Genomic DNA, 27,614 nt, shown 5'->3' with positions numbered 1-27,614 from the left:
TAAACATTTTCCAAATGCAGAGTCTAGAATGGGGAAGAAAGGCCTCTTCAATTTTGGATCTGAAGGCCCTGATTCTTGGGAACCTATGGCCTTGGCCTTCTGATGGGTGATCAGGTGGACGGGGTGGGGAGTCACCTTACCTTTGCAATGCAGTGCTCTCTGAGTTTACCTCCATTTTGGCATCACATCTCTCACCCTGGAGCTCTGGAGGCCGGAACTCAGCATCATCAATGGATGGGAGATGATAACTATGCCACCACTTATCTGAGGACTCTGGGTTCGAGGGCCTAATCCCACAATATAAGGCGGTCTCACTGACCTCTGCCATCAGAGGCAGTCTTTGGCCTACGAGGACAGTTCTGTCATCCAGAGTAGACAACTGCTGGAGTTCTAGCCCATTTCCATAGAGGGCTGGATTCACAGGGACAGATGGTGGGTCCAAATTCTCCGTTTCCTGACCTCGTGGCTGAGGGCTGAGTGTTGGCGGCAGAGGGGAAATAGGGGAATGAGGTGAATCCATAGGATTCAGATTCATTTGCTTGCTTGTATTTCTGGAAGGCACGGCCATTTGCTTATCATACTTCCTACTGCTAGCCACCTCTAAGGAGGAGTCTATCCCTGCCAAGCCTAGCTTCTGTCCTGGTGGATCTTGTTCCATGCATAACTCTTCGGCCACAGAGGGCCTATGGTGAAATGGTATCAAGGGTCTCTTTTGCAACTTGTCTCCCTTTTCCTGTCTTTCTGTTGTTTTGTGCTTAGAAGAAGCAGGAGGTGGTAAAGATGAAGATGATGATGGTCCTGCACTGAACCCTGGTTGTGATATTGTGGGAGGTCGACTGGGTCCTACTGCACAACGTTTTAAAAGTTTATGCCTGAAATGAGAATTAAAATGAAGTCAGTAAATACACAGATGAAAATAACTGCATCATTCTAATTACAAAAGAGATGCCTCTAACAAGGTTATGTCTTTTTAAGCACACGTTATATGCAATAATACATCTAAATGGACTCTGGGTGTTAAATATATTGATAATGACTAAAAACTGCAACACACCCTGACAGAAAATGATGAACCAATTACATACAAGTTAAGTAGATAAGAGATGAACTTAAGAAACATTAATTAATATGCTGCTAACCTCTACAAAAATACTAATTTGAAAATCCCCAAATCTTTCAAATTTGGTGAGGGCCTCAGACAATCTATTCATATTGCATTGTTAAAACTAACAGTAATGAGATCATCTGTCAAAAAAAGAACCAAAAAAAAAGCTTCCAATTTCTATTTTACAACACTCTACCAACTCCAATATAGAATGGCTTATCAAAAAAAAAAAAAAAAAAGAATGGTTTATAAAAGCTTATAGTGTTGTAAATCAGGAATAAGATAACTATGGAACTCTCCCCCAAAGTGTGAAACTAAGGGTTAGTTTTAATAATATTTAATAGGAGGACTTCCCTCGTGGCGCAGTGGTTGAGAATCCGCCTGCCAGTGCGGGAGACACGGGTTCGATCTCTGGTCCGGGAGGATCCCACATGCTGCGGAGCAACTAAGCCCGTGCGCCACAACTACTGAAGCCCGCGCGCCCTAGAGCCTGTGCTCCGCAACAAGAGAAGCCACCGCAATGGGAAGCCCGCACACCATAAGGAAGAGTAGCCCCCACCCGCCACAACTACAGAAAGCTCGCGTGCAGCAACGAAGACCCAAAACAGGCAAGGAAGGAAGGGAGGGAGGGAGGGAGGGAGGGAGGGAGGGAGGAAGGAAGGAAGGAAGAAAGAAGAATATTTAATAGGATAAATATACTAGGAACTTTATATGCTACTATTATCCAAGAAAGAAGGGATAAAAGACAACTTTGGATCTTACAGAAACATGTTAAAATGAGACAGAAGAAGAAGGTTGTGAGTGAATATTAAAACTACACATACATACAAATGCATCTGTACTATCTAAGCAGGAATAGCAAGTCTGCTCACATCGTAACACACTTCTTGGCAAGCCTGGGTGTGAGAAATTGCTCAGTAAGGGCCCACTAGATTATCCTAAGGTTTAATCTGTGCAAAAAAGTTATATAGCAGGTCAGCCAGTTCCTCCCAATACATAAATCACTCCCAGAAAAAATGTAAGCTCTCCTGCCAGTGTATCAGTAACTCTCTGAGGCCACTAGGGTGGCATTAAATTACTGTTGCATTGCACTAAACAATGCCCCAGTGGGAAGTAAAACGGATTTGTGTGGCATAATGGGATGGTTTAAGTGGGACAGCAGGATGGCCACCCTGCCCCATAAGGCCGTTAAATAGTGTGAGGAGTGGACCATTCCATAATGGGTTCAGTAATCCTGCAGTAGATAATCTGAAAACACTCTTGCCAAAGTCTTTAAAAAAAAAAAAAATCCCGACTTTGAAGAAGGTTGTCTATGCATAAGGCTATTGTCAATAAGGCAAAAACTGGACTTTAAATCTCCAGGGCAAAGTACCACAGTAAGAGACGAATGTCTCATCTGAAAATATCTCAATTATCTCAATATCTTCTAAGGGTGCTTACTTTAAGACCTAAGCTCTAAAAGTCTTTCACATAAAACTTTTTGATTTGGATTTTCTCAGAGAGCATTTAACCACACCACTCCTTTGATAGATATTTTATAGTAGCCTCTTCAAAGTAAGGACTTTTTACAAAGTGGATAATCTTATAAAGTCATTTTTTTCAATTGCAGTTAACAACTCAACTACATTGTGGAATGGTTAGAATAAGGGATACACCAGTAAGTAACAGACCATCACTGCAAATCTGTGAACAGGTAAGGGACCTCACTGAAGCAGGCAGCAGGAAGATCGGGCTCAGAAGGCTAACTATATGAGTGGTTTGGCCTTAATGGGAAGGAAATCAGAGGCAGGGCCAAATAGTGCAGGAACACATGGTAACTAAAAGAATAAGGAAAGTAGAATGACTATAACAGACATTTCAAAGGAAATCACTGTGAAATGCAATGATAAAATTGATCTAGAAAATTAAGAAAAATAAATAAATGATAAAGTTTCTAGGCTGAGAAGGGGAAAATTGTGACAAAAATGACTGCAATCGGGTACCTGGTTTGTGAGGAAACAGGTATATCGATATTAAGGGTTTATCTTAAAAGCACTCCCCCAAATACAAGACTAGAGTACATGTAAGAAGTCAGGTCTAGAGATAAACATTTAGAAGTCAATGGAATAGAATGCGAATGCATGTCTACAGATAAGACCTGAAGGGTGTAAGAATTTGGTGAGGAAATAGAGCAATAACTCCAGAGGACAAAAGAAAAAGTGTTATTTATTTATACTTCAGGTAAAACTAATGCAAGGTAGTAAATAAGAATGTGATAGAAATCAGTAAAAAAGTTATTTTTAAAAAGTGAAAAAATCTAGATTAAGGAAAAGAGCAGGAAAAATAAGATGAAGGCACAAGTGAAGTTAAATACACTAAAATTTTTATCCTATGTACTTTCTAAAGGTGGACCATAACTTGGCTGTAAGCTGTTTAGAAGTCACTGTTAATAGGAAAATACTTTTTGTCACACAATTTACAATGGCCTAAAGATGAAAGTCAACCAGGTATTCAGCTGGTATACCACACCTATCCTGAGACTAGAGAGATTCTCACATGCTCAGAAAGAGGACCCTTAATGAGCAGATAATATCATTGAAAACATCCTCCTTGAAAAATCAATCAAAGAGTTTCACTAGGTACTTACAGCATCTCAACAAAAAGCTGACTACCAAGGCAGAGCTTGATAAAAGAGATCAATTTATAGGGAAGGGGGAACAGGAAGAAGCTGTCAAAACTGCTGCCTAAGTGTACAAACACACATGTGCACACGTGCGTATGTGTGTGTTTGCAGAGATTCTCGGGCATCATGACCACCTCCCTAGCCCAAAGCCTATTCATATATGCCACATTAAGAACCCCGTGATCTAAACTAGAGAAATGAATGGCCATCTTCCAAGTACACTTATCTCAACTGACCTAAGTATTGAGCAGTATCAAATGCAAGCAAAGATACTCTAAGCTGCTCACTAAGTGAATAATCATCACCACATGCTCCTACAGTCAGCTGAGCTGGCGGGGGAGGGGGGTAAGGCTGATATACACTTAAGAAATTTAAGAACACCCATGAAAATCTGTGACAATAAGATTCTCTATTACCACAAGGAGTGGTAAGTCAAGGGAACATAAATGAGGAGTGCAAAAATTTCCTACAGAAAATAATTTGGGTTTCTATTCAAATATCTAAATGAATGAGCAACAATTTTAGCTTTCAGCAGGTGGTATTACCACATACCTACTTCAGTCACCAAAAAACACGAGCACCAACAATAAAAATATTCTATGAAAGGTCTATTTAATCCAAATTCTATTAATTCAAGCCAACCTGCTTGATATTTATCTCAACTTTATAATTAAGAGTAATTAAATACTCAGTTAAATGGCAAGAGATTGTCTTGTCAAACTGATGCTTTCAGTTCTGAAGAAGTTATCCTGAAGAAATCTGTGGGAGCAATTTGGTAACAGGGCCAGTTGTCTAAAAAGGCTCATTCTGAGTCCTGACAATAAAACTGTAGCATCTGCATAGAAGAAAAACACCAAGCTTTTTTCCACCACTGGAGAAGATTTAAAACAAAACAAAGCAGGGACATCCTTGGTGGTCCAGTGGTTAGGATTCTGCACTCCCAATGCAGGGGGCCCGGGTTCGATCCCTGGCCAGGGAACTCATCCCACATGCCGCAACTAAGAGTTCACATGCCTCAACTAAAGACCCTGCAAGGCGCAACAAAGATCCCACATGCCGCAACTAAGACCTAGCGTAGCCAAATAAATAAATAAATATTTTAAAAATAATAAAAAATTAAAAATAAATAAATACATAAATAATAAAAGAAAATAAAGCAAAGTGATGTGGAAGAAGTGGTCTGAGAGGCCAGGAGACAACCAATAAAATGTTCTATCATACTGTTCTGCCGTGGCCCCTACCTACCTAGAGCAAGAACAGCTGACTCTTTGGGTTGGATCCACAAAATCCCAAGTAGCAGGATTGTTAGCAGGCTCTTCTTCAAGAGTTGGAGTTGACATCTGGCTCCTCCTAAAAAAGGTTTAAAAATGTGGCTTGTGTAAACATGAGATAATATCCATACCTCTGGGGGGAAAATGTTAGAAAGACATGAATACATTTTACACAGTAATGGTATCTTGCTGATAGATGATTGAAAGCAACTCAAGGTGGGAGGTTGCTGGGGTGGGAAAGGCAACTACTACTGCCATGCACTAGAAGAGTCAGGATTCCAAATAATTTTATTTAAGTTTAATATACATTTTAACATGGGTGGTACACATAGCAATTAAACACTACCTGGCACTATTATCTGTTGTTTTTTAAAAAGTCACCTAAATTCTGTAGAAATAACCTAGATTTTAAAAAATTATCTTTTCACAGCATCTATGAATTATATATCCTCAGATAGACTGTTTAAATCACTCTTAAAACACCTATATTTACTAGCATTTAAGGGCAGCACTCCACACAAGTGATGTGAACTAAAACATAAGAATCAAATATATCTCCTGCATGTCACTAATAATTGGTAGCAAAAAGTAGATGTCTACTACTGCATAAATAAGAACACTGGGCAGTATTTCTGTACTGTTGATTTTGCTACAGCTGATACTGCAAAGTGTTTCACTGATGGCTCTGCAAGGACTTCGCTTGCTCTCCACCCTCCCCTGCCTTTCTGGGTGTCTCACTTCCCTGTTCGGTGCTGCTGATAAAAGGGCTCTGATTTGTTAGACTTGGTGGAAAGGTTAGTAGTGATAAAAATCAAAGATGGTAAATAAAAGGAAAAGAAAAAGAAAATGTTAACATGGAAATTGTCTAGGCATTGCAGACATAAGTGAAAATATCTGTACCAATAATTCTAAAGGAAAAGATCATTTTAAAGTGAATAGAGATACCTTTTAAATTCTAGAACTTGCCATATGATTTCCCACTGCAATTATTTTAGATTTTTTTCTACTAAATCTTCTTTAGTAGCTTATTCTAGAGCCAACTATTTGGGAAATAAATATATAGTAGGAATTTGCTAAAAGCCAGGTCCAAAGGACAGGTTTTAATTGTGTATATAAAGCTTTGAATAGCAGTCACTGAAGAAACACTTAATTGGCTTCTAAATGAGTTCTTAGGAATTACTGACAAGAATGTCCATATTTATTCTGCTCCAGAGAATGAAGACTCTTTTGTTTACCTGTATCAATCAAAAAGTTGGACACCTCAGTCATATCAAAACAGATGTGAAAATATGCTGAATATGTTTATGTAAATCTTGATAAGTGAAATAGTATTTACTGACTACTGTTTGACATTATCATTCAGGCAATTAAAATAATCACCAGCCATCTCTTCTTAGAATCAATTCCTCTCCTTTTCCAAAAATATGTTAAGGAAGGAGGGAGGTCAGAGGGGATGGACGGGAGGGAGGTGGGGCAAGGAAGGGAAGTTGAGTTGGGGAAGAAAAGAATTTCCCCAAGTCAAGAAACAGAAGCACAGCAGCTACTAAACACCCCTCCAATTGTCATCAGTTCAGTTCAGAAATGCATTGTCAATTAAAGAATGAGGCTAATGTATAATAGAAAACATGGCAAAGAAGGTCATTTCCCTTTGTAAACAGGAAACATTCATTAGTAGGTATACAGGGAAAAACCATACCCACAATTACTGTCCTGACACTCAGAGTGAATCTCTGAGCCAGCTGTGTTAAAAAATGTCAGATGAACACCATGACAATCTTGAGATGATCAGGAACTTCAAATTTTTCCTGGATAGTCAAATTATTTTAACACCTTTGTTTTGAATTTTACCCTATTATGTTCAAAAAGATGAACTAACAATCCAGTGACCATCTCAGGGTTTGGTCACACAACAGCACAATGTGATTGATCCTCTTCATGTAGTAATAAAAGACATGGTTACTAAACCACGATCCAGACAGAATGCAAAAAACATACTTGGACTGCGTTCTGTTGAGGATGCATTCCTTCCAGACTCGATGGACCATATGATTGTGGAGTTTTGGAGGAATCTTCCCCGATCTCTTTGGACTGTGCATAGTTATCATCCCCCCATCTTGGGAACCTAGGTGACTGACAGCACTCTGTGTCCCTCCACTCTCACCTAGGAAAGAAAGACAATTTGGAATGTCAGAATTTTCTGAAAAGGTCTCCTAGTGCACAGACTGCTGGCTTATTTAACATAAATATTTAATTGTTGAAAGTGATCATGTAGCTTTGCTGCTACCCCTGACAATAACACTATCTGTAGCTATGAGTAAATTTGCATCAGTATAGCTTTCAATCACATCAATACTCACACTCACATACCCTCAATGGCATATCCATCCAGAGGCATTCCTACTCCACAGGTATTGGAGACAACTTACATGGGAGGATTCAAACATGACAATATTAAAGATATAAACATGCATGGGTTGTTTGACTTTTTAAAGCCCAATGCAGAACAAAACAGTAGACGGAGCTTTATGCTCATGTAGCTAAATGGCTGTGTAACATCTGCAGGCAGTGCCCTGGGTAAGAGAAAGAAATTCTTAAGAAGGTCAAATTTCAAATCTGTGTGTGGAACTGTTCATCCTTATGCCTGACACTACTTATGAAAGCTTAATACTAAAACACTGAAAGAAGTTGACTCAACATTTTATATCAGAGGATTAAAAATTCACTGGTTTCTCTCTAATAACTCCAGTTAGTTTTTCCAACTGTACTTGGTATTGTAATCCATTTTCTACTATGTCTACTATAATTGCTGATAAAACCAGTTATTGGTTGTAAGTATTTTACTACTTCCATCTCATACAAGACAAATACTGAAGTCAATTTCCAGTATTAAATTCTGATTCAACTACTTTTATCTATTTGAGTTCATAAACATATTGTGGGTTTTACTCTTGATAGAACTACGATGCAAAACATCTTGATTGAAATGATCAATTTTAAGCGCTCTGAAAGGCCTCCACTCTCGTGTGAAAAAGAAACAACCTTAAATCACAAACTAATATTCTTGGTATCACTGCAAAACAACCATTATATGAGCTGAATGGTTAGTCTCAGCTCTATTTTTTTGCTGTACGCGGGCCTCTCACTGTTGTGACCTCTCCCGTTGCGGACACGCAGGCTCAGCAACCATGGCTCACGGGCCCAGCCACTCCGCGGCATGTGGGATCTTCTTGGACCGGGGCACGAACCCACGTCCCCTGCATCGGCAGGCGGACTCTCAACCACTGCGCCACCAGGGAAGCCCCAGTTTAAAGTAGTTTTAATAAAAACTGATTGATGGCAAATCCTTTCATAAGAGATCATCCAAATTCTCTGCTCTACCATATTAGAGCCAGACATAGTACATTTTTTCACCATCTTAGCAACTACAAGGCTCTTAAAAACAAAGGCTAGGGACGTTCCTGGTGGTCCAGTGGCTAGGACTCCACGCTTCCACTCCAAGGGGCAGGGGTTCGATCCCTGTTAGAGGAACTAAGATTCCGCAAGCCATGTGGCACGGCCAAACCCTCCCCGCTCCCCCCACCAAAAACCCAAAGGCTACGTGTTGTCCATTTCTGTCTCCCACACAGTATCTGAGTAATTCCTTCCAGATAACTTAATACTGTGTGCTGAAACTGGAGTTTTGAGCACTGCTTTAAATTTCTTACACTACTGTTTGTATATTGCTTTATTGTTTACCAAGCACTGTCAAGTACATGATCTAATATGTATAATAACCCTGGAAACTATATAGTATTTAACAGAGAAGGAAACTGGTGTTCAGAGCAAGTATGAGAATTAAATAAGGTCACTCACCTAGTAGAAACTACAGCTAGGTTTTAAAATTAGATTCAATCACAAAGTCTATACTTTTCCCCAATATATTATTTAACCATGAACATTTACTGAATGCCACTACATGCCAAGCACTATGCTAGAAACTCTGAAAACCTGTCTTATCTGACCCTCACGAAACTCACCACATGATGAGCATGTATGTTTGACAGTCTGTTTTCAAAGTTTAGTGGCCAAGGCTTTACTTACTCTGATGCTCCTGCCAACACGGCCCACATTAAATACCTATAATTAATCTCATTTCAGCTCAAGTATGATGAGTATCCTTTTCTTAGTGACTAGATTTTCAATTAAAATGAAGTCAACTGCAACAACAAAAAAGTTAATATAGGATATATACTACTCAACAAAGAAGGCAACATTCTCCCAAATTAAACAATTTCTGTATTTTTCCAAGAAGGAAGAATGTTGAAATTGACAAATTTTTCAAATGTAATTAATATTGAAAGGACAAGACATTTATTCAGAGATCCTGGATGTTAGACTAACTTTATAATATAATAAGGAAAGAGAATTCATCCAAGACTTGTCCCTGGCTGGCAACAGCGAACTGGGCAAAGGCATCAACTATTCTCTGATTTGGTATTTTCCATTTTTTTTTTTTTAAAGAAAGAAAGAAAAGAAACTCACATCTTGTCTCCTAAATGCACCCACATCAGTATAAAAGAGCAGATGCACATGGAAAACTTACGAGAAACAATTAAACTGTGTAATTGGAGTAAAGACTAATACAGGCACAATTAAAATTCTGAAGCTCATAAATTCTGTTTGTTTACAATTTTCCTTCTCCATTTTGTAAAACCCCCACATTACTCTATCTCCATCTCTTCCACCAGGAATTTCTCAATGTGTTTTCTCACCTGTTCCATGGCAAGGGAACTACATGATTTTCTGGGATCTCTTCCACACCTGGACCGCACTCACCTATGACAGCCTGTTCTGGAGAGGTGGGCGGGGTGAGCGGCATCCCACAGTTACTTGGGTCCTTCACACTACCAAGTCCCTGCTGCCCAACTGTAATATGGCCTCCGGTACCAGCAACACTCTGAGGAACTGGGAGGTCATTCTGAGAGATCAAAACAAAAGCTGAAGGATAAACCATCCGAACACCACCTGTGAGGAAAGAGAGAGAGAGCACCAGGCCTGAGAAAAAGTTCACACTCGACCGCCAAATTCATTATTCCAGTGGTCAGAGTCAAAGCTCATTAGGTACTGCCAAAAGTGATAGGTTTCGTCCTTTCATAAGTTAATAGCTATTTAAACATGTGTTCCAACATTATCATAATAGCATTTGGAATATGGGGACCATTGGTGCTTCAGGCAAGATAACTACTCAGCAAATACCACTGTGTCAAGAGAATTCAAAAAGATGGGAAAATTATGGAGATTATTTTTGATGAATCTGAATGATTATCTTTTTAAATTAAGGAAGATGAAGAAGATAGAATTAAGTTCTTCAGGCAAAATATTTTCTCTTACCAACAATTACTTCTACTGCCACGGGGAAATCATCATCATACCCCAACTCCTCCTCTTCTTTCAATTCTTCTTTCTTTTTCAGCACCATTGGGTAGAAATACTGCCATTCCTCAATCAACTTACGGGTGGCTGGGTCTGACATCTTGTATGCTTGGCCTGTTAGCGTGCCATTTAAGCCATAAGGACTTACCAGTACTAAAGCAGAGAGGAGAAACATATGTTACAGAGCACAGTAATAATTCCTGCTTAAGTGTAATGCTACATGTATGGTAATTTTTAGGGTGAAGCATAGTATCACTTAATGTATATTGCTCTTTATTTCCTAACTCCTTTTGAAGTGTAATTTTTAAAACTTTCTCATTTTAGTACTTCTCATTTATATGGCTCTCAACTCAAATCAATTTTTGCAGGAAATCAGATGGGGGAGGTATAATACTGTCTGACAGCTATATCAACAAACAATATATAAACTATCTATACATTAAAGCATATAAACATCTGTTTGGTAATAGCTTATACGATGTGAATACTGAATCTTCCATGACAGAAAAAGACCATTCAATACATATACCCCCAAACCAGTCTAGGACTTGAACATTCTTCCTATCGTTTCCTGAGACTTCCTAAATATTTGAGGTAATTTTAAAATAATATATACATAAAACATCTAATAGCAGGAAAGTCTTAATGTACCAAGTCTGAAATATAATGTTATGTATAATTTCAATTATGACTGTTTTGGAGGTCTGTTGATTAAACAACTCAAATTAAAATTTATTTTACGCAAAATAAAGGACTCAAAGTCCCTCTCTCTCTTATTCTTTCACTGTTTGACCTTGATGTCATTTTCACTGAGCTAGACACAAAAATGTAGCTAATGTAATACTATATAAGTCAGCCAGTTCTTAGTCTCATGGTGAGTATTTTGACCTTCTGAATAACACTTTTCTGGGGATAAAGGTCACTTTTCCTTAATCCTGATTTATAAAAAAAAATCTCAGCATAGGCATTAACTGGGAGGTCCTTTTGGGGGATGGCTTTATTTTTTTAACAGCTGGATGATGTATCACATCAATCAAGACAGAGATGGCTGTAGACATCACAGATTTCGTGTTGCCTTTCTGCTGTTCTGTACTGATCCAAATGGGATAAAAATACAGATCTAACCAACACACATAATCAAGGGCAATTTTCCTGTTTTAACACTTCTAGGAAATCTCCACATCAATATGGTTAATTATGTTCACTATAATTATCTATATGCCAACACCTGCCCTAAGAATGTACCTTCTCCTCACCAATCATGGGAAATAGGCAGGATAATGCCCCACAAAGTCTTCCATGATTCAAGGTATTAGTAAGAAACCAGTAAGATTTAAAATAAGTAGTCTATAGGGACCTGGTATTGCCAATACTATCTTTCCTCATGACTAGTAATGCCCTCTGTTATTATCATAAGTAAATGCTTTTATTTTGCTTGACAAAATCTAAAGTGAGGGACTTCCCTGGTGGCACAGTGGTTAAGAATCCTCCTGCCAATGCAGGGGACACGGGTTGGAGCCCTGGTCCAGGAAGATCTCATATGCCGCGGAGCAACTAAGCCCGTGAGCCACAACTACTGCAGCCCGTGTGCCTAGAGCCTGTGCTCGGCAACAAAGAGAAGCCACTGCAATGAGAAGTCCACGCACCGCAACAAAGAGTAGTCCCCGCTTGCCACAACTAGAAAAAGCCCGTGCACAGCAATGAAGACCCAACGCCAATAAATAAATAAATAAATTAATTAATTTAAAAAATCTGAAGTCAGATGATCCTCAACACTTTCAGAGTCAAGGAAACACAGTATTTAAATAATCTCATGTATTACTATCTGAACTGCCTTTTAAATGACTCTAGAACAAGGAAACACGGTATTTAAATAATCCTGACACAGTATTTAAATAACACAGTTTTTAAATATGCACATACTGTACAACTCTTAAGTGTACAGTTTGAGAATTGGGTCGTTTCGAATTACAGAGCAGTTCATACATAAAACATCCAAAATTACAGAATAATAAAGTAAATAGCTTAAAATGTGTTGCAAGATGGAGGAAAATGTAGGCAATAATCAGGACACAATTACATGAGGTTCAATGTTCTTTTTTACCTTAAAAAAAACCTTAATAATCTTTAAGGTAAGAAAAAGGTGCTTTCATCAAATTAAGTCAGAATCATTTGTAGGAAACCAAAAAGCCATCATAAATAATATGGAGGCTAAATACTCATTTGACAGACTATTATATCAATAAAAATACTTTAGTCAATTTTATTTAAAAATTTTTTAAAATTACATTTTGTGATATACTATAAGACTGTTTCAACCAGACATCGCTAGAACTGATAAATTAGATTGAACTAAAAAAGATATTTCTAGGGCTTCCCTGGTGGCGCAGTGGTTGAGAGTCCGCCTGCCAATGCAGGGGACACGGGTTCGTGCCCTGGTCTGGGAAGATCCCACATGCTGCGGAGCGGCTGGGCCCGTGAGCCATGGCCGCTGAGCCTGCGTGTCCGGAGCCTGTGCTCCGCAACGGGAGAGGCCACAACAATGAGAGGCCCGCGTACCGCAAAAAAAAAAGATATTTCTATATGGTTCAATTTAATATTATAACATTTAAAAAGAGTTATTCATAGGGGCTTCCCTGGTGGTGCAGTGGTTGGGAGTATGCCTGCCGATGCAGGGGACACGGGTTCGTGCCCCAGTCCGGGAAGATCCCACATGCCGCGGAGCGGCTGGGCCTGTGGGTCATGGCCGCTGAGCCTGCGCGTCCGGAGCCTGTGCTCCGCAACGGGAGAGGCCACAACAGTGAGAGGCCCGCATACCGCCAAAACAAAAAAGAGTTATTCATAGAAAAGTATGAATTCCAAACACAAAACCAAAGCTTTAGAATGCACAGCTAGAGAAAAAGGGACATAGCATTATTTTGGTAATATCTAGGTGATTAGTTGAGAACTAATAAAAATATGAATGTAAGTTAAATTACAACCAAATGCCTACAATGTAGTCTATAATTAAAAGAAATAAGATATTAATATCAATGAAATTACATACTATACAACTCTAGAAATTTGATTTTGGTTGAAATTTCAAATAGTACAAAGTTTAACAGTAATTTTCTGTAAGTCATTACATTCCTAAAACCATGGGACAATGAAAACCTTTAATTTATAATATTTGTCAATTACTCATTGGATTATATTTTTCAAATACTTATTAATCCTCTTGATATAAAGGAAATTCTCCACATTTTATTCCTCAATACACATAAGACCATGTTGTATGTGAGAAGCTTTTAGTAAAAAACTAGCAAGCTATTATCACTTACTTGTGGTCTTCTCTTTCTTCTTCAGAAATCGATCCTTATTGCTTAGCTTAACTATTCAAGACAGTATCTCATTCTGTAAAACCTTACTGGGAAAGGTGGCTATCCACTTGGTGGGGAGGGGTGGAGAGCAGGGACATCATCTTTTACTTACCTTGAAATGGTGCAGGTGAAGACTGAGCCATGTGTATATGCTCCTCATTGATCAAATAAATTGGCTGGTGTTGGGCAATCTCCACACTGGTGCATACATTACTTTCCCCATGAAGAAAGAATGTGAAAGCACAGGACAAATGCTCACTAAAATAGAAAAAATGAGGAACTCAGCTCTACATTTTCGTAGGAAACAGGTGCTAGCGACAGGAACTACAGATGTGACACAGCTTTACTTTATTACCATCCAGCAAAGCCTGCCCCTGATGATATTAATAAGCACAAACTTTTAGTTGACTGTGGACAAATAACAATAACTTGACAAACTAAATAAAAAATGCCAGATAAATAGAAAAATTAGTTATGTTCCACTCTGAAATTGAAAGCTATTGTGCAGAATGCTTTCTGTTTCCTTTGCATAAAGTCTCCTATGCCAACTATAAACTCCTAAGGACAGAAGAAGAATCATAACATTTTTCTACCTTCTCATGTATTACTATCTGAACTGCCTTTTAAATGGCTCTAGAACAATGACAAAAGAGTTCTGCATATGTTTGGTATGACATAACAATAAGATCAAATTTACAAGCTTACAATGTTACAGTAAGGTTAAAATTACTGATCTAAAAACAGCAATCAACAACCCTGCTGTATGTAAATTCCCCATATACAACTGATAAGGTAATATGAGCCTCTAAATAGCCTGGTAATCAATTATATTTAATTTTTACAATTTACCTCTGATCACAAAATTTTATTAAAGCATTCCATTTTCCACACAGTTAGCTAAAAATTGATAAAAATGATGTGTCTTGGAGAAAAATAATTTCAAAATTAATATAGTGGCACATTCTTTCAAAGTTGTTAACTTTGGCCCTAAGCCACCCATAACATCTCCATTTCTCAAGACAGCTTATAAGAACATTTGCCTGATGAACCAAAATCACTGTATTCCAGGCAACCACCATTTAAAAACTCATCTCCAACATTTCCTTCTTTTCAAAAGTTCTCTAAAATATTATAAAGTGTACTTTTGAGTACTACTCAAAAAATTAAAATTTTAAGTATAAAATTATAATGCTTTACAGAAAAATGAAATAAAAATAATAAAATTTTCACTCTATCCCACAGTGAAGCATATATATTCTTCCTTGACAAGTATGTTGAGATGATCTGAGAAAATTTTGTATTTTACTACAATGTGAAGCTTCGTCAATAGGAAACACCTAGTCTTGATATTTGGGTATTTAGCACAACAGAGTATCTTTTTTTAAAAATTAATTAATTAATTGATTGATTGATTTTTGGCTGTGTTGGGTCTTCGTTTCTGTGCGAGGGCTTTCTCTAGTTGCGGTGAGTGGGGGCCACTCTTCATTGCGGTGCGCGGGCCTCTCACTGTCGTGGCCTCTCTTGTTGCGGAGCACAGGCTCCAGATGCGCAGGCTCAGTAGTTGTGGCTCACGGGCCCAGTTGCTCTGCAGCATGTGGGATCTTCCCAGACCAGGGCTCGAACCCGTGTCCCCTGCATTGGCAGGCGGATTCTCAACCACTGCACCACCAGGGAAGCCCCACAACAGAGTATCTTAATCTTAAGATAGCAACTACAATTTTGTTAAGAATTTTGAAAAATTTAAACATCTCCTTAACACCATACATCTAAGTTTCAAGTTCACAAAGAGGAACAATGCATGTAAGTTAAATGTATATAAGTATAAAGCAGTATCAATAGTAAAAACGTGCTGTCCTTTATTTATGGAAATGACCCTGAAAACATATCATCCTCCATGCACAACATTATGCCAGGCCCATAAGAACACCAAAATACAGATGAACTGATTGTGGATTTGTAATTTTCCATTTGTAAAATTCAGCGGAGGAGCTGGAGCTGACTTATCCCTATTGTGCCTACTATCCCATGTAGTCATCAGAATATTTATAAGACAACTGGTTAGAGTTACAGATACTGAGTACAGCCCAGAGTATGTTCTCATTCCACTGAACACAAATGCAACCAACATTTAACCAACCAGTAAGTGAGGAGAATGGTGCAAGAAGCCTGAAGTGACAACAAATAAAACAGGATCCTTGTCCTCAAGGAGCATATAAACTAACAAAAGATTGATATAAATGCATATTAACAAAATAAAGCCAAGCACAAATAGAAAAACCAAAATGCCACGGGAAGGCTAAAGGATACTAATTTTTTCAATTTGGAAGATCCAAATGCTTCAAGAAGATGAAATCAAATGAAAGGCTGATTTCAGTGTAGAGAGAAAAGAAAGAGAGGAAATATGAGGCAAGGAGTAGATGCAGTGAGAACAGGATATAGCTTAGAAATTCTAAAAGGAGGAGAGACATGACATGATGGGAAAGGAGTTTGGAAAAGAAGTCAGAGGTCACCCTTGAGACAACCAAAGTTCTTGCATGTAAAATATAGCAGGGAGCCGATTTAAGGTTTGGTTTTTAAAAGTCAGCTAAGTCTAAAGAATCGTGATAAAAACCTCAGAATAGCATTCATCTGAATTTGCTATGTCCCAAAAGACACAGAGAAGCACAAATGAAAAGGTAGGAAGTGAATCAATGGCCTATTTTTTATATTGATAACTTTAAAAACAAAACATGTTTTTTAAAAGAGACAAAACTACACAAGAAAAAGAGCAAGTTATGGGTGAAATATAACAGAAGCCACCAGTAAGTATAAAATGTTTGGTATGTTACTTCGCTGTTCTGATCATAGTTTCCTCATATGTAAAATCAGCTGCTGGCACAAATTGCTGGGCCCCCCAGAAGTAATAATTCAGAAGGTCCAGGATGGGCCTGAAGAAGCTACATTTTTACCAAGTTCTCAGTGATGCTGCTGCTGCTACTCCTAGCCCAAGGACCACACTTTGAGAATCACTGAACTTTATGGTACATAAATCTTTTTCCAGCTATAAAATTTATTTTTCTCTAATATTACATGAAACAAGAGGGCAAGGAAGACAACTCTGACACTAGAGAGTAGAATTCTCCTGAAGTATACACTTAAAAACCTAATAATTTTGGTTGCCTTTGGGGAATGAAGTGGCATGACTCCAGGATAAAGAAAGAATTCACAATATTCTTTTATACTTTTTGCATGTGGGGCCATGTGTCACACAGAAGTAATGGAGGCAAGATCTGAAGGAAGCCCCTGCCTCTCATCTTGTGCAGTGGGCTTGCTGGCCCAACTAGAGGAATCCACAGTGTTTCATCTCGCCATTTGGCTCTTAGTTGAAGTCTACTGAGATCATCTTTGATTTTGATTCTGTTATCCAGCATATAGGATATGTAATCAGCAAGCCATCAATATCTTTATCCATGTCGTTGCTAAAAACGGTGAATAAGACTATACTGAGGAAAGAATCCTGTGTCATTTTATGAGGTAATTCCCAAGTTGCAAATTCTCCCAAGTGCTGCCACACATTTACTATTTCTTGTCTACAAAGGACAATCTAAAAGATTAATATGTCAAATGTCTTTATAAAATGCAGATACACAACAACTACCATATTACCCTGACCTAGAAACCTGCCTAAAAGTAAAATTCAGGTAGTATGATGGAAGTCAACCCCCCTAATTTACAGATGAGAAAACAAGGATAAAAACTGTGGCTTGCAAATGCCATTCTTAGAAACACAGCTGGAATTAGACTTGAAATTTAGTGATCTTTCCTCTAGCTAGATTGTCTATAAATGAGAATACTAATTTCTATCTCTACCAACTTATATTTTTAAATAGGTAAATGAGATCAGAATTGTGAATGAACACTGAAAACAAGTTCATTGATTACAATGAACTTTGTAACATTTATTACAAAGTTAGGAGGTAAAACTTATTACAAGCTTCATACATGTTCTTGCTTCTCACCCATTACCCACTTTTACCTGAACCTTTAACCACTCAACTCCATCTATTTCATACACTCTCATCATCTGAAAATTGAAAAGGGCTTTAGAGATGATCAGGCTCAACCCCTTTCTAATTCGGGGGAAGGCAAATCTGTGCCCAAAGTTACACAATAGTTTAGAGCACAGTTGGAATAAGAATTCAGGTCCCCCACTTAACATGGTGTTCACAGTGCATTCATGATGTTTCTACCTTCGATGTTTCTACCTTAGGTCAATGCTACCTTCGCCCTGTATAATACATTCCATCATCAGCATGACCACATACTTTGTAACTTAAGTCACTCCCTGCATCATTTCTATTAACCCCCTACTGCCACAGACCAGAAGGTACTATTCAAATGAATACACACTGTAATTTCACCCTAACTAAAGTTGGAGCCTAGCCCCTGTTCTTTTAGGGTGCTCCACTTAACAAATATTCCAACGTTCTCAGCTCCGTTTATTCTCCCCTCTTTACTCAGTAAATAAGATCTGATGTAGGCAATTCTTCATTTAACCTCCTTTTTGCCTTAAACATGTATGTAGTTACACTTACCTCACTCTTCCCCAGAGTCCTAGAGGATTACAGATTTCCTTTTCTCTGTAAAAGTACTCCCATTCTCATTCTCTGCCACTCCTGAGTGGTCTTTATTTCTACCTCTTTACTTGCTCTTCACTTGAGCATGTTACTCCTTTAGGGCTCCTTTATCTTTCTCCCTCTATTGACTAAGATCAAATAATCAACATGTAAATAAAATGATTAGTATAATAGTATTAATACTAATATCACTAAATAACCTGTCTATAAATAACTGTGTTATAAAAGAAATTAAAAAGAAAAAAGAAATAAATAATAAATATACTAAGATATAAAATAATGGGAGTGTTATTTTAAAAAGGAATAGGTCAGAGAAAAACTTTTCTGAAAGAAGGGGGAGCATTTAAACTGAGGTGTGAATCTTAAGAAAACTATATGTGCAAAGATATTGAATTAGAGATATTTCCTTTTAAAAGGAAATATTTCCTTTAAAAGGAAAGGAAATTTTAAAAAGGAAAAATTTAAAGCATTTATTCTTTTTTTTTTTTTCGTACGTGGGCCTCTCACTGTTGTGGCCTCTCCCGTTGCAGAGCACAGGCTCCGGATGCGCAGGCTCAGCGGCATGGCTCACGGGCCCAGCCGCTCTGTGGCATGTGGGATCTTCCCGGACCGGGGCACGAACCCATGTCCCCTGTATCGGCAGGCGGAGTTTCAACCACTGCACCACCAGGGAAGCCCCAAAGCATTTATTCTTTAAAAAAATTTTTATTAGAGTATAGTTGATTAAAAAAGGAAATTTTTAACAATTTAAAAACATTTTAATGGCTGCATCATTGTGAAAATGAAGACAACTGTAAGATGAATTTGGAAATACGGATATAATTTGTTCCCTCTCTGTCTATCAAAAAGATAAAGGTCATCAGAATGGCTGAAAAATAATAAATCCATCTATATAATGCTTACACAAGACATACAAAATCAAACCACACCAAAAAAAAAAAAAAGAGTAGAAAATGATATTCCAGGTAAATCCAAATAAAAATAAAGCTGGTATAGAAACAGCAATAAACAAAATATTTTTAAAACTTAGGTTCATCATTATAGAATAATAAACAGAGGAATCCAATAAGAAATTTAAACAATCCTGAGTGTGTAAGTACACAGTCATATGGTATGCAACATAACTTAGAAATATATAAAGAAAAAAATGGTAGAATTACAAGGAGAAACTTATAAATCTTTGATAAATATTTTAACACACTTATCTCAGTATTTAATAAGCAAATTATTCAGAATACCAAAAAAAAATAGACAAAAATATACTAACTTAAATATATTTGTTGGCTTTCAAGAAATAATCTATTCTCTTTCCAAGGACACATGGAAGATGTACAAGAAAGGACTGGGAACTAGGATACAAGACAAGTCCTAAATTTCAAAGAACTGATATCACACAGACTATACACTCTTTAATCACAGTGCAATTTAGTTAGAAATCAACAGTTTAAAAAATAAAGGTTAAAGTAAAATCCCTTTGTTTGGAAACTTGAATATGCACTCCTTAAATAAATCCTGGGTTACAGAGGAAATCACAATGGAAATCAAAAAATGTTTAAAACTGAATGACAACAAAAGTAATACATGTCAAAATCTGAGAGATACAGTGCTTTGAGAGTAATTTATATCCTTATATGCCTAAAAGGTAGTCTTAAAATAAGTGAGATAAGCTTTCAAATCAAGAAGTTGGACGGGGAGACAACAAAAAACAGTCAACTCAATGGAAACAGAAGGATGAAAATAATGACAAAAACACAAAAACTTAGGCGGGGGGAGGAGAAGAGAGGCAATAGAAATGATTAACAAAATCAAAACTTGGACTTCCCTGGTGGTGCAGTGGTTAAGAATCTGCCTGCCAGTGCAGGGGACACAGGTTTGAGCCCTGGTCCAGGAAGATCCCACATGCTGCGGAGCAACTAAGCCCATGTGCCACAATTACTGAGCCTGCGCTCTAGAGCCCACGAGCCACAACTACTGAGCCTGCGCTCTAGAGCCCACGAGCCACAACTACTGGGCCCGTGTGCCACAACTACTGAAGCCCGTGCGCCTAGAGCCTGTGCTCCTCAACAAGAGAAGCCACCACAATGAGAAGCCCACGCACTGCAACGAAGAGTAGCCCTCTCTCCCTGCAACTAGAGAAAGCCCACGTGCAGCAACGAAGACCCAACGCAGCCAGAGATAAAATAAATTAATTTAAAAAAAGAAATGTATCCTTTATTAAAAAAACAAAATCAAAACGTGTTCTTTGAGCACATTAAAAGAAAACAAACCACTAAGCCAACTGATTCGAGGAAGGGAAGGAGGGAAGATGCCTATGCAAGGAGGGAGGGTCACCATCAAACAATCCTGAAAAGCAAAAAGAGGAAGTAACCTGAGGCACTGCCCACTGGGCACCAAGACCGGACACTTACTGCAAATGCCTTTTTGTTGTTGTTGTTCATGCTCTTCTTTTGTCTAGAATAAACTTCCCCTCTCCTTCATCTAATTCCTACTCATCTCTTTCAAGAAATCATCTTTAAAGCCCCAGAATAGGCAAAATGCTCCCAAACTACTCTGTATATATATCTCAGTCAAAGCACCTCAGTGTTCTTAAGTTTTATGTCTAGTCCATCTGACTAAGTTTTGTGAGGACAAAAATCGTGTTTTATCTATCATTTTGGACCCCCATACTTAGCATGGTGCTTGGACTGGGTAGATGCTGCATTAATCACTTACTTGAGTTTGTGATACTTTGTACCTTTCCTCTAAAATTTTCTGGCATTTTATTTGGAGACTGTGAAATAACCATGGAATTCTGAGTCATGAGACAAGGGAAGAATATGAGGGGGAAAAAAAGCTGTGATATTCCAGCCAAGAATTTATTAGGGGAAACCTACCCCTAGTCTTGAGAATTTCTGACAATTCCTCTATCTGTTCTTCTAGAGGGAACCTGCTTGGGGGATATCACTGACAGCTATGGAGTAGAATATGGTATGACTCTCTTTGGGACCCAAGATAGTTTATATTCTCTGAACTAGAAAGGAGACTAGCACAGAATAAATAAGGACTAACCATACAGATCAACAGGGTATTCTCTTCTGTAAATGCCATTGAGGAATTCTGTTCCTTTACTCTGTCTATTATCTACTCTAAGTAGTATGGCCAAATCAGTCCTCCTAAAACATTTATTATCAAAATCTATACTACTAAATCAATCCCATGTCATAGTTCCCACTGCCCAGAGGGAAAAAACTACACCCCCTTCATATCAGGCAAGGCCTTCTAGACTCTGGTACAACCCACTTTTTTTTTTTAACGTAGTATTTAAAACCTTACTTCCATGTCTAAACTCTCAGTGACAGCCAGTTTGGAATGGTTAATACTCTGTGCATATCCCACTTACATTCCTATAACTCCACACAATTTCCTACTCCTTCCTTCTCCTTAAATCCCATCTTTCAAAGTCCAATATCACTTCTACTTTCTCCATAGAGCCTTCTCATATAAAGCTCTTTTCACACAGAACTCTTCATTCTGTGCTACCAAGAGTATTTTATTTACCCTTGTTTGGGACCCATACTTTCAAAAGAACTCATTTAATTAACAAGTATTTACCAAGCACACCTACCAATCTTGTACCAAACACTCTGCTGGACTTAGACATGTGGAAATAAACAAGACCAGAATCAGCCCTTGGGCATTTTATTGTTTCTTAAGCAAAGTACCTAAAAACTTTAAAAGGTAGCAAGACCCCAGAGACTTTCAAAGGGGTAGAAATACGAAGATTTAAGACATTCTGGTTACCCTCAATTAAAATTGTGTACTTTAATATTAAATCTCAAAAAAGGGGCCCTCATCATATAATTACAATATCTTATATTGGTTTGTACCCTATGCAATCTTAAAGAATTAACAGTTTATAGAAGGAATGAAATGAACCCATGGGAATGAGGAGAGGTCTAGCAAAAAAACCAAAACAAAACAAACTTTCCTATTATTTATAAAATATCATATATTCCATCTTAGTGTTATAATTGACTCAAATTCTATCTTCTCAGGGGTCCAGTAAGTAAAATTAAACTATATTTCAAGAAAGCCGGTTTCAATCTATCTTCCAGTGTCATCTCTTGCTACATTAATTCATACATCCAGTGGTTCCATCATCCAATTTGTTTCCTTCATAAGCCTTTGTTATAATTTGCAAGTATTTATTTTGATGGTCTCCCCCACCATAATGTTAAGCCCCCTGAAAGGAGGAACCATGTCTGTCCCACTGCCCTCTGTATCCTCAGCACCTAGACATATAACACTTAATAGTCACTGAATGGATGAATGCAGTTTTAGTCATAACCAAAGACTAAATGACTTTTCTTTAGCGAGTTCCATCATGAAGAGAACAAGAACAGTTGATGTGCACAATGAATATTTTTAAAGTGGGAAGATTAATTATTATTAATAGAAGGAGGTAAATGTAATTTCCAATGAGAGAAAAAAGGGAACTTTAAATACTGTTTACTTAGGAAACACAAGGGGGGTTGGTGTGGGTTGCATCTGTGTAATTGGGAAAGGACTTGCAAAATGTAAAAAAGGAAGTACTGTCTTCCAAATCATTTTATTCTCTTACAATACTCTAAATCTTAAGAACAATTTTTTTTTTTACTTCTTACACTGTTTTCAGAATTCAAGTATTACATGTGCTTTCAAAATGCATTATGAATATTAATAAACTCCTGTTCTTTTCACAGTGTAAAAGTGTTTTGGTAACAGATTCACAATGCAGAATGCATTTAGATAATTTCATCTAAATGCTTTCTGTGTTATGAAATTATTATCTTAAAATTTTCCAAGTTGTCATTAACCCAATCTCTTGCAAGAAGTAATTTGCCTCACTCTATACATCCTCATTTGGGAATATTTTGCTAATGTTACTTTATCATTTTCTTTCCTTAAAAATATACCATTTACTTTGTCAGCCTTCACAAAGACTACGTTGAGATCCTTTGCTCACTGGCACACTGACCTTTCTCTTACTGGACAGGCCTTAACTTTCACCTCCTTTTTAAAAGATGGTGACATTATATAATATTCAAATAAGAGTTGATTAAATTATTTTATAAAATCCTGAGATACTCTCACTATTTCAGATACCTTTCTTTTAAATCAGAAGTTAAACCTGATTACAAAGGCAATGAAAATGTCCAGGAGAGTTAATGGCACATAATTTTTTTTTTAAATGAGAGAGTACTTGCATTATAACTGTTAAATTATCATTACAACTCTATGAATAGTCACCCTTCTAAGAAAGTTACCAGTTACATTGTTTCAATACAAAATTACCTCAGTGAACAATTTTTCTTCATGTATATAGGTATACACATATGTGATACAACACATATGTATATATTTATAAATATACACACACATGCAATATAATACATATAAGAGAAATTAAATCAGCAAGCTCTACGACTGATCCTTTCTACCCTTCCAACCTCAAAGCTAAGTCGGTCCTCCTCAGCAGTAAATTCGGCACTGTGGTGGTGCATTAATTCTTCCCCATCACAAGGGTACTGTTCCTGGCACTGTAGTGGTAACAGAGCAGCAACACCTCTTGCATTAATGCAAAAACAATGCTCTAGTGGCCTAAAGGACTTAATGTTTCTCCCTGGGTATCTCACTTACTAGAAGCAAATGACAGTGTGGAGGCTCTGACTCAGTATATCTTTGATCCAAAGGCAGGAAGAGTGTGAGGGTTCCCATCCTGATGGTACAAACTATATAATTTTCAAGATGCCAAAATAGACATAGGAGCTGCTCTAGTCAGTGATGTGTGCTTGGAAATCAGAAGCTGATATACACAATATTTGAGGAGACTTATGAAAGTCATCTTATTAAAATCTCTCTTGAGGTTTACTAAACTAGGCCAGGTTATCTAGTCTCAGTCTCTGGATAACCCTTTGAAAATTCAATGGGAGACTGCCTGGCAGAGAATACAGATTAAAGTGACATTTATATTAGGTAACTCATAATCATTAAAGTACTTTTACTGCTCACTTTAAGACGTCCTTGGATTCTTTTTTTTTTTTTTTAAGTATAAAACAAAACCTTTAATCTATTTTTTGGTTACTTTAAAAGACAGTAACAACATTGGGGGGTAGGGGTGGGGGGTAGAGTAGTGGAAGGGTATAGGGAACCACATACATTTTTCTACCATTTTCTCATGAAGTACTAATTAGGCATTATATATCGCTAAGAACAAAAAAGGATCAACTGACACTAAAATAGCTAAGATTTTATATATAAGCCTGAGAGCATAAACTAGCCTTTCTCTGTCACTCCTTACTGCTAAACTGAAATGCTATATCTTCCCAAACTACAAAATACACTTGTATAGTACATCTTAAAATCAGTGACTGTCGGGGCTTCCCTGGTGGCGCAGTGGTTGAGAGTCCGCCTGCCGATGCAGGGGACACGGGTTCATGCCCCGGTCTGGGAAGATCCCACATGCCGTGGAGCGGCTGGGCCCGTGAGCCATGGCCGCTGAGCCTGCGTGTCCGGAGCCTGTGCTCCGCAACGGGAGAGGCCACAACAGTGAGAGGCCCGCGTACCGCAAAAAATAAAAATAAAAAATCAGTGACTGTTTACTTGGTATTTTACACAAATGTCCAACGACCATGACAGATTCTGCTGCTGGAGGAGGAGCCTGAGTGACAGACATGGTGGAGCTCTTGCCAGCTTGAAAGAAACATAGGGACAGACCTCTGACATCTGTCTAGATTCCCACAAGCAGCTCACAGTGGGAGAAATAACCTGCCAAAAAGCATAAAGCAGATGGGAATTCCACTATGCTGCCATTCATCAGGTGAACAACAGCAAGCAGGACTTTACCTATGTGGTCAAATGAAAAAACAGAGACAAAAATAGAAAGAAAACCTGTTAACAAATAAGTGCTAGGTATATAGCCTTTTTGCTTTCATAGACTGTTATTTTTCCATACTCCATTACTATAGTTTCCATCACGCATGAGTATCAACCCTTATTATTTTTTCTTGCCTCATTTTACTTATTATATGTAAACTACCTTAAATACTTCTAGAACAATATGAGGCAGGTAAAAGAGGGAAGGATCCATGTTGAGATTTTCTTTCTGTCTCATACCCTAATTCTACTCCATAACATGTTACCAAAGAGCCTGAACGAACTTTTTGGCCAAACCAATATTTAAGGAACTGATTGGTGTTACAGAGTTACGTTTTAGTATGTATTTAATGAGAGCTAATACATAAAGAAACAGTACAACAAAATTACTTTATGTCTCTATTTACAGTGATGGCTCTAGCTATATTTTTAAGACACTGTCTACAATAAAGCAGGAAGAACATCTAACTTTTTATATTGCTCTATTTCAGATCTAGCAGCTGACACTCAATGTAGCTTGGCAAGTTCTTTAAAGGCTTTCCAACATTTGGTATTAGCCTACCAGAGAGCAGGGCCTTTTATATTCAGCTTTGCTGCAAAATGTCTCACTCACCAGTACTCAAAGGAGGTCACAGTTTTCCCAGCAAAAGGAAAATAAAATTGGAGCTGACACTTATTTGGTAGAACGCTGTTATCAGCAAGTATTTATCTTCCATACTCTTCCCATGCCACAGGCCTACACCAGAAGCTAGTTTTTTGTCTTCTTTATTCAAAACACAGTGCAGCCTTTAATCATCAGCACTGCCTGCAATCCCAACTCCCCTATCCCTATTATAAGAAAAATAAATCTGTTGGTTAAGATGAACAAAAATAAACATAAGATGCTTCTATACTTTTCTTATAGTGTACTTAAAACTATGAAGTCAAAGATAGCTACAGGTTTAGCAATATGTTAAACAAATTCTGAACAGAATTAACTTTGATTCTTAATGGTTAAAAGCAATTTCTCCTAATGAGGTAAAATTCAGCTGAGAGGATATAAAAGAAAAAGTAGATACTGGAACTAACGGAGTCATTAGTTGCTATAAATAAGGATGGCATTAGCATCTCATTTAAGAGATCAACAGAATACACAAGATCCTTCAGGTGATGGATGCAGCACCTAAAGAGTTGGTGTATACCCCAGAGACACCCAATTAAAACTCACTCTTCAAACTATTCTAATATATAGTTGTTACATCAACACTTATTTAATGATAATGACATACAATCAGCATCTGGTCATTACCAAAAATATGAATGCTTTAAATTATGGATGTTTGATTTTTTTTTTTTTTTTTTTTGCGAGCACCAATTTGCAAAAGGTTTCGAGGAAAAAAAAATTCTGACAGAGAATCTCCTTTCATCATCAAGAATCAGTAGCTTAGCCACCTTTCAGACAGTTTAGAAGTTTTTTAAAAGATAATTTCAGGGGGAAAAAAAAGCTCTGAAGAAAACAGAACAGATGCTGTGTTTAAGAGTGGCAGTGGAGGGAAGCAGGGGAGAAGAGATGACACATAAGACGGGAGGCAGTGGTGGGTACAGAAGGCATCTTCTCTGAGGAAGAGCAAACGAGAAGTCAGCCCTGGTGAGACCTCAGAGAGAGGAGTTTAGGTAGAGGGCACATACGAAAGCCAGAAGTACAGGAACAAGCTTAATATGTTTGGGGAACAGAATGGTCACTGTGTTTGAAAGCTCATAAATAGGAAGGAGACAGGTACAAAATGAGATCAAAGAGGTGAGCAGGGGTTGGATCATGTAAACCTTTCAACAATGAGATAGGCCTTGAATTTTATTCTAAATACACTGATAAACCCTGCAGGATTTTAAAGCAAAGGAATTACCATGGTCTCATTTATACTCTGAAAGGGTCACCTTTAGTTACTCTCTCAATAATTCATTATGAAGGAGTTAAGAGTAGAAGCAGGAAGACCAGCTAGAAGGCTAGCTTGGAAGCCCAAGTGAGAGAAAAACACGGCTTAGAGTAGGTTGGGTAGCAGTGAAGACTAAGGGACATGGATTCGAAATGTATTTCAAAAAGAAAGAGAGCTGACAGGACATGCAGACAAACACACTATGAAGGAAGTCGAACACATTAGTAAGGAAAGAGGTAAGGGTGACATATCATACTTGGAAGATGTTAACTTAGAGGTGGTAGTTAAAGCCAAGGGGATAAGTCAGAGCACACAGGTCTGAGTCTGAAAGACTCCAGATATAGAAAAATGATACAACTCAACCTCTGTTGGTTCTTTAAAG

At 37.8% G+C, this 27,614-nt stretch overlaps 1 protein-coding gene across 1 annotated transcript in view; it reads right to left on the bottom strand.

Moving 5' to 3' along the window:
- MED13L (mediator complex subunit 13L) overlaps positions 1–27,614 on the bottom strand; it is a gene marked incomplete at both ends in the record, with an annotated part of 282,492 nt that overhangs the window by 43,663 nt on the left and 211,215 nt on the right. The window contains 6 exons of the mRNA XM_079717163.1: positions 141–872; positions 5,013–5,117; positions 7,034–7,199; positions 9,854–10,042; positions 10,409–10,603; positions 13,922–14,067. Of these exons, the coding sequence (XP_079573289.1) occupies positions 141–872; positions 5,013–5,117; positions 7,034–7,199; positions 9,854–10,042; positions 10,409–10,603; positions 13,922–14,067 (1,533 nt within the window). The remainder of the gene's footprint in view (positions 1–140; positions 873–5,012; positions 5,118–7,033; positions 7,200–9,853; positions 10,043–10,408; positions 10,604–13,921; positions 14,068–27,614) is intronic.

This window comes from Hyperoodon ampullatus (assembly GCF_949752795.1).
Source record: "Hyperoodon ampullatus genome assembly, chromosome: 13".
NCBI classification, from domain to species: Eukaryota; Metazoa; Chordata; class Mammalia; order Artiodactyla; family Ziphiidae; genus Hyperoodon; species Hyperoodon ampullatus.
The sequence above is the reverse complement of the archived record's forward strand: the minus strand, read 5'-3'. Positions and strand labels throughout refer to the sequence as shown.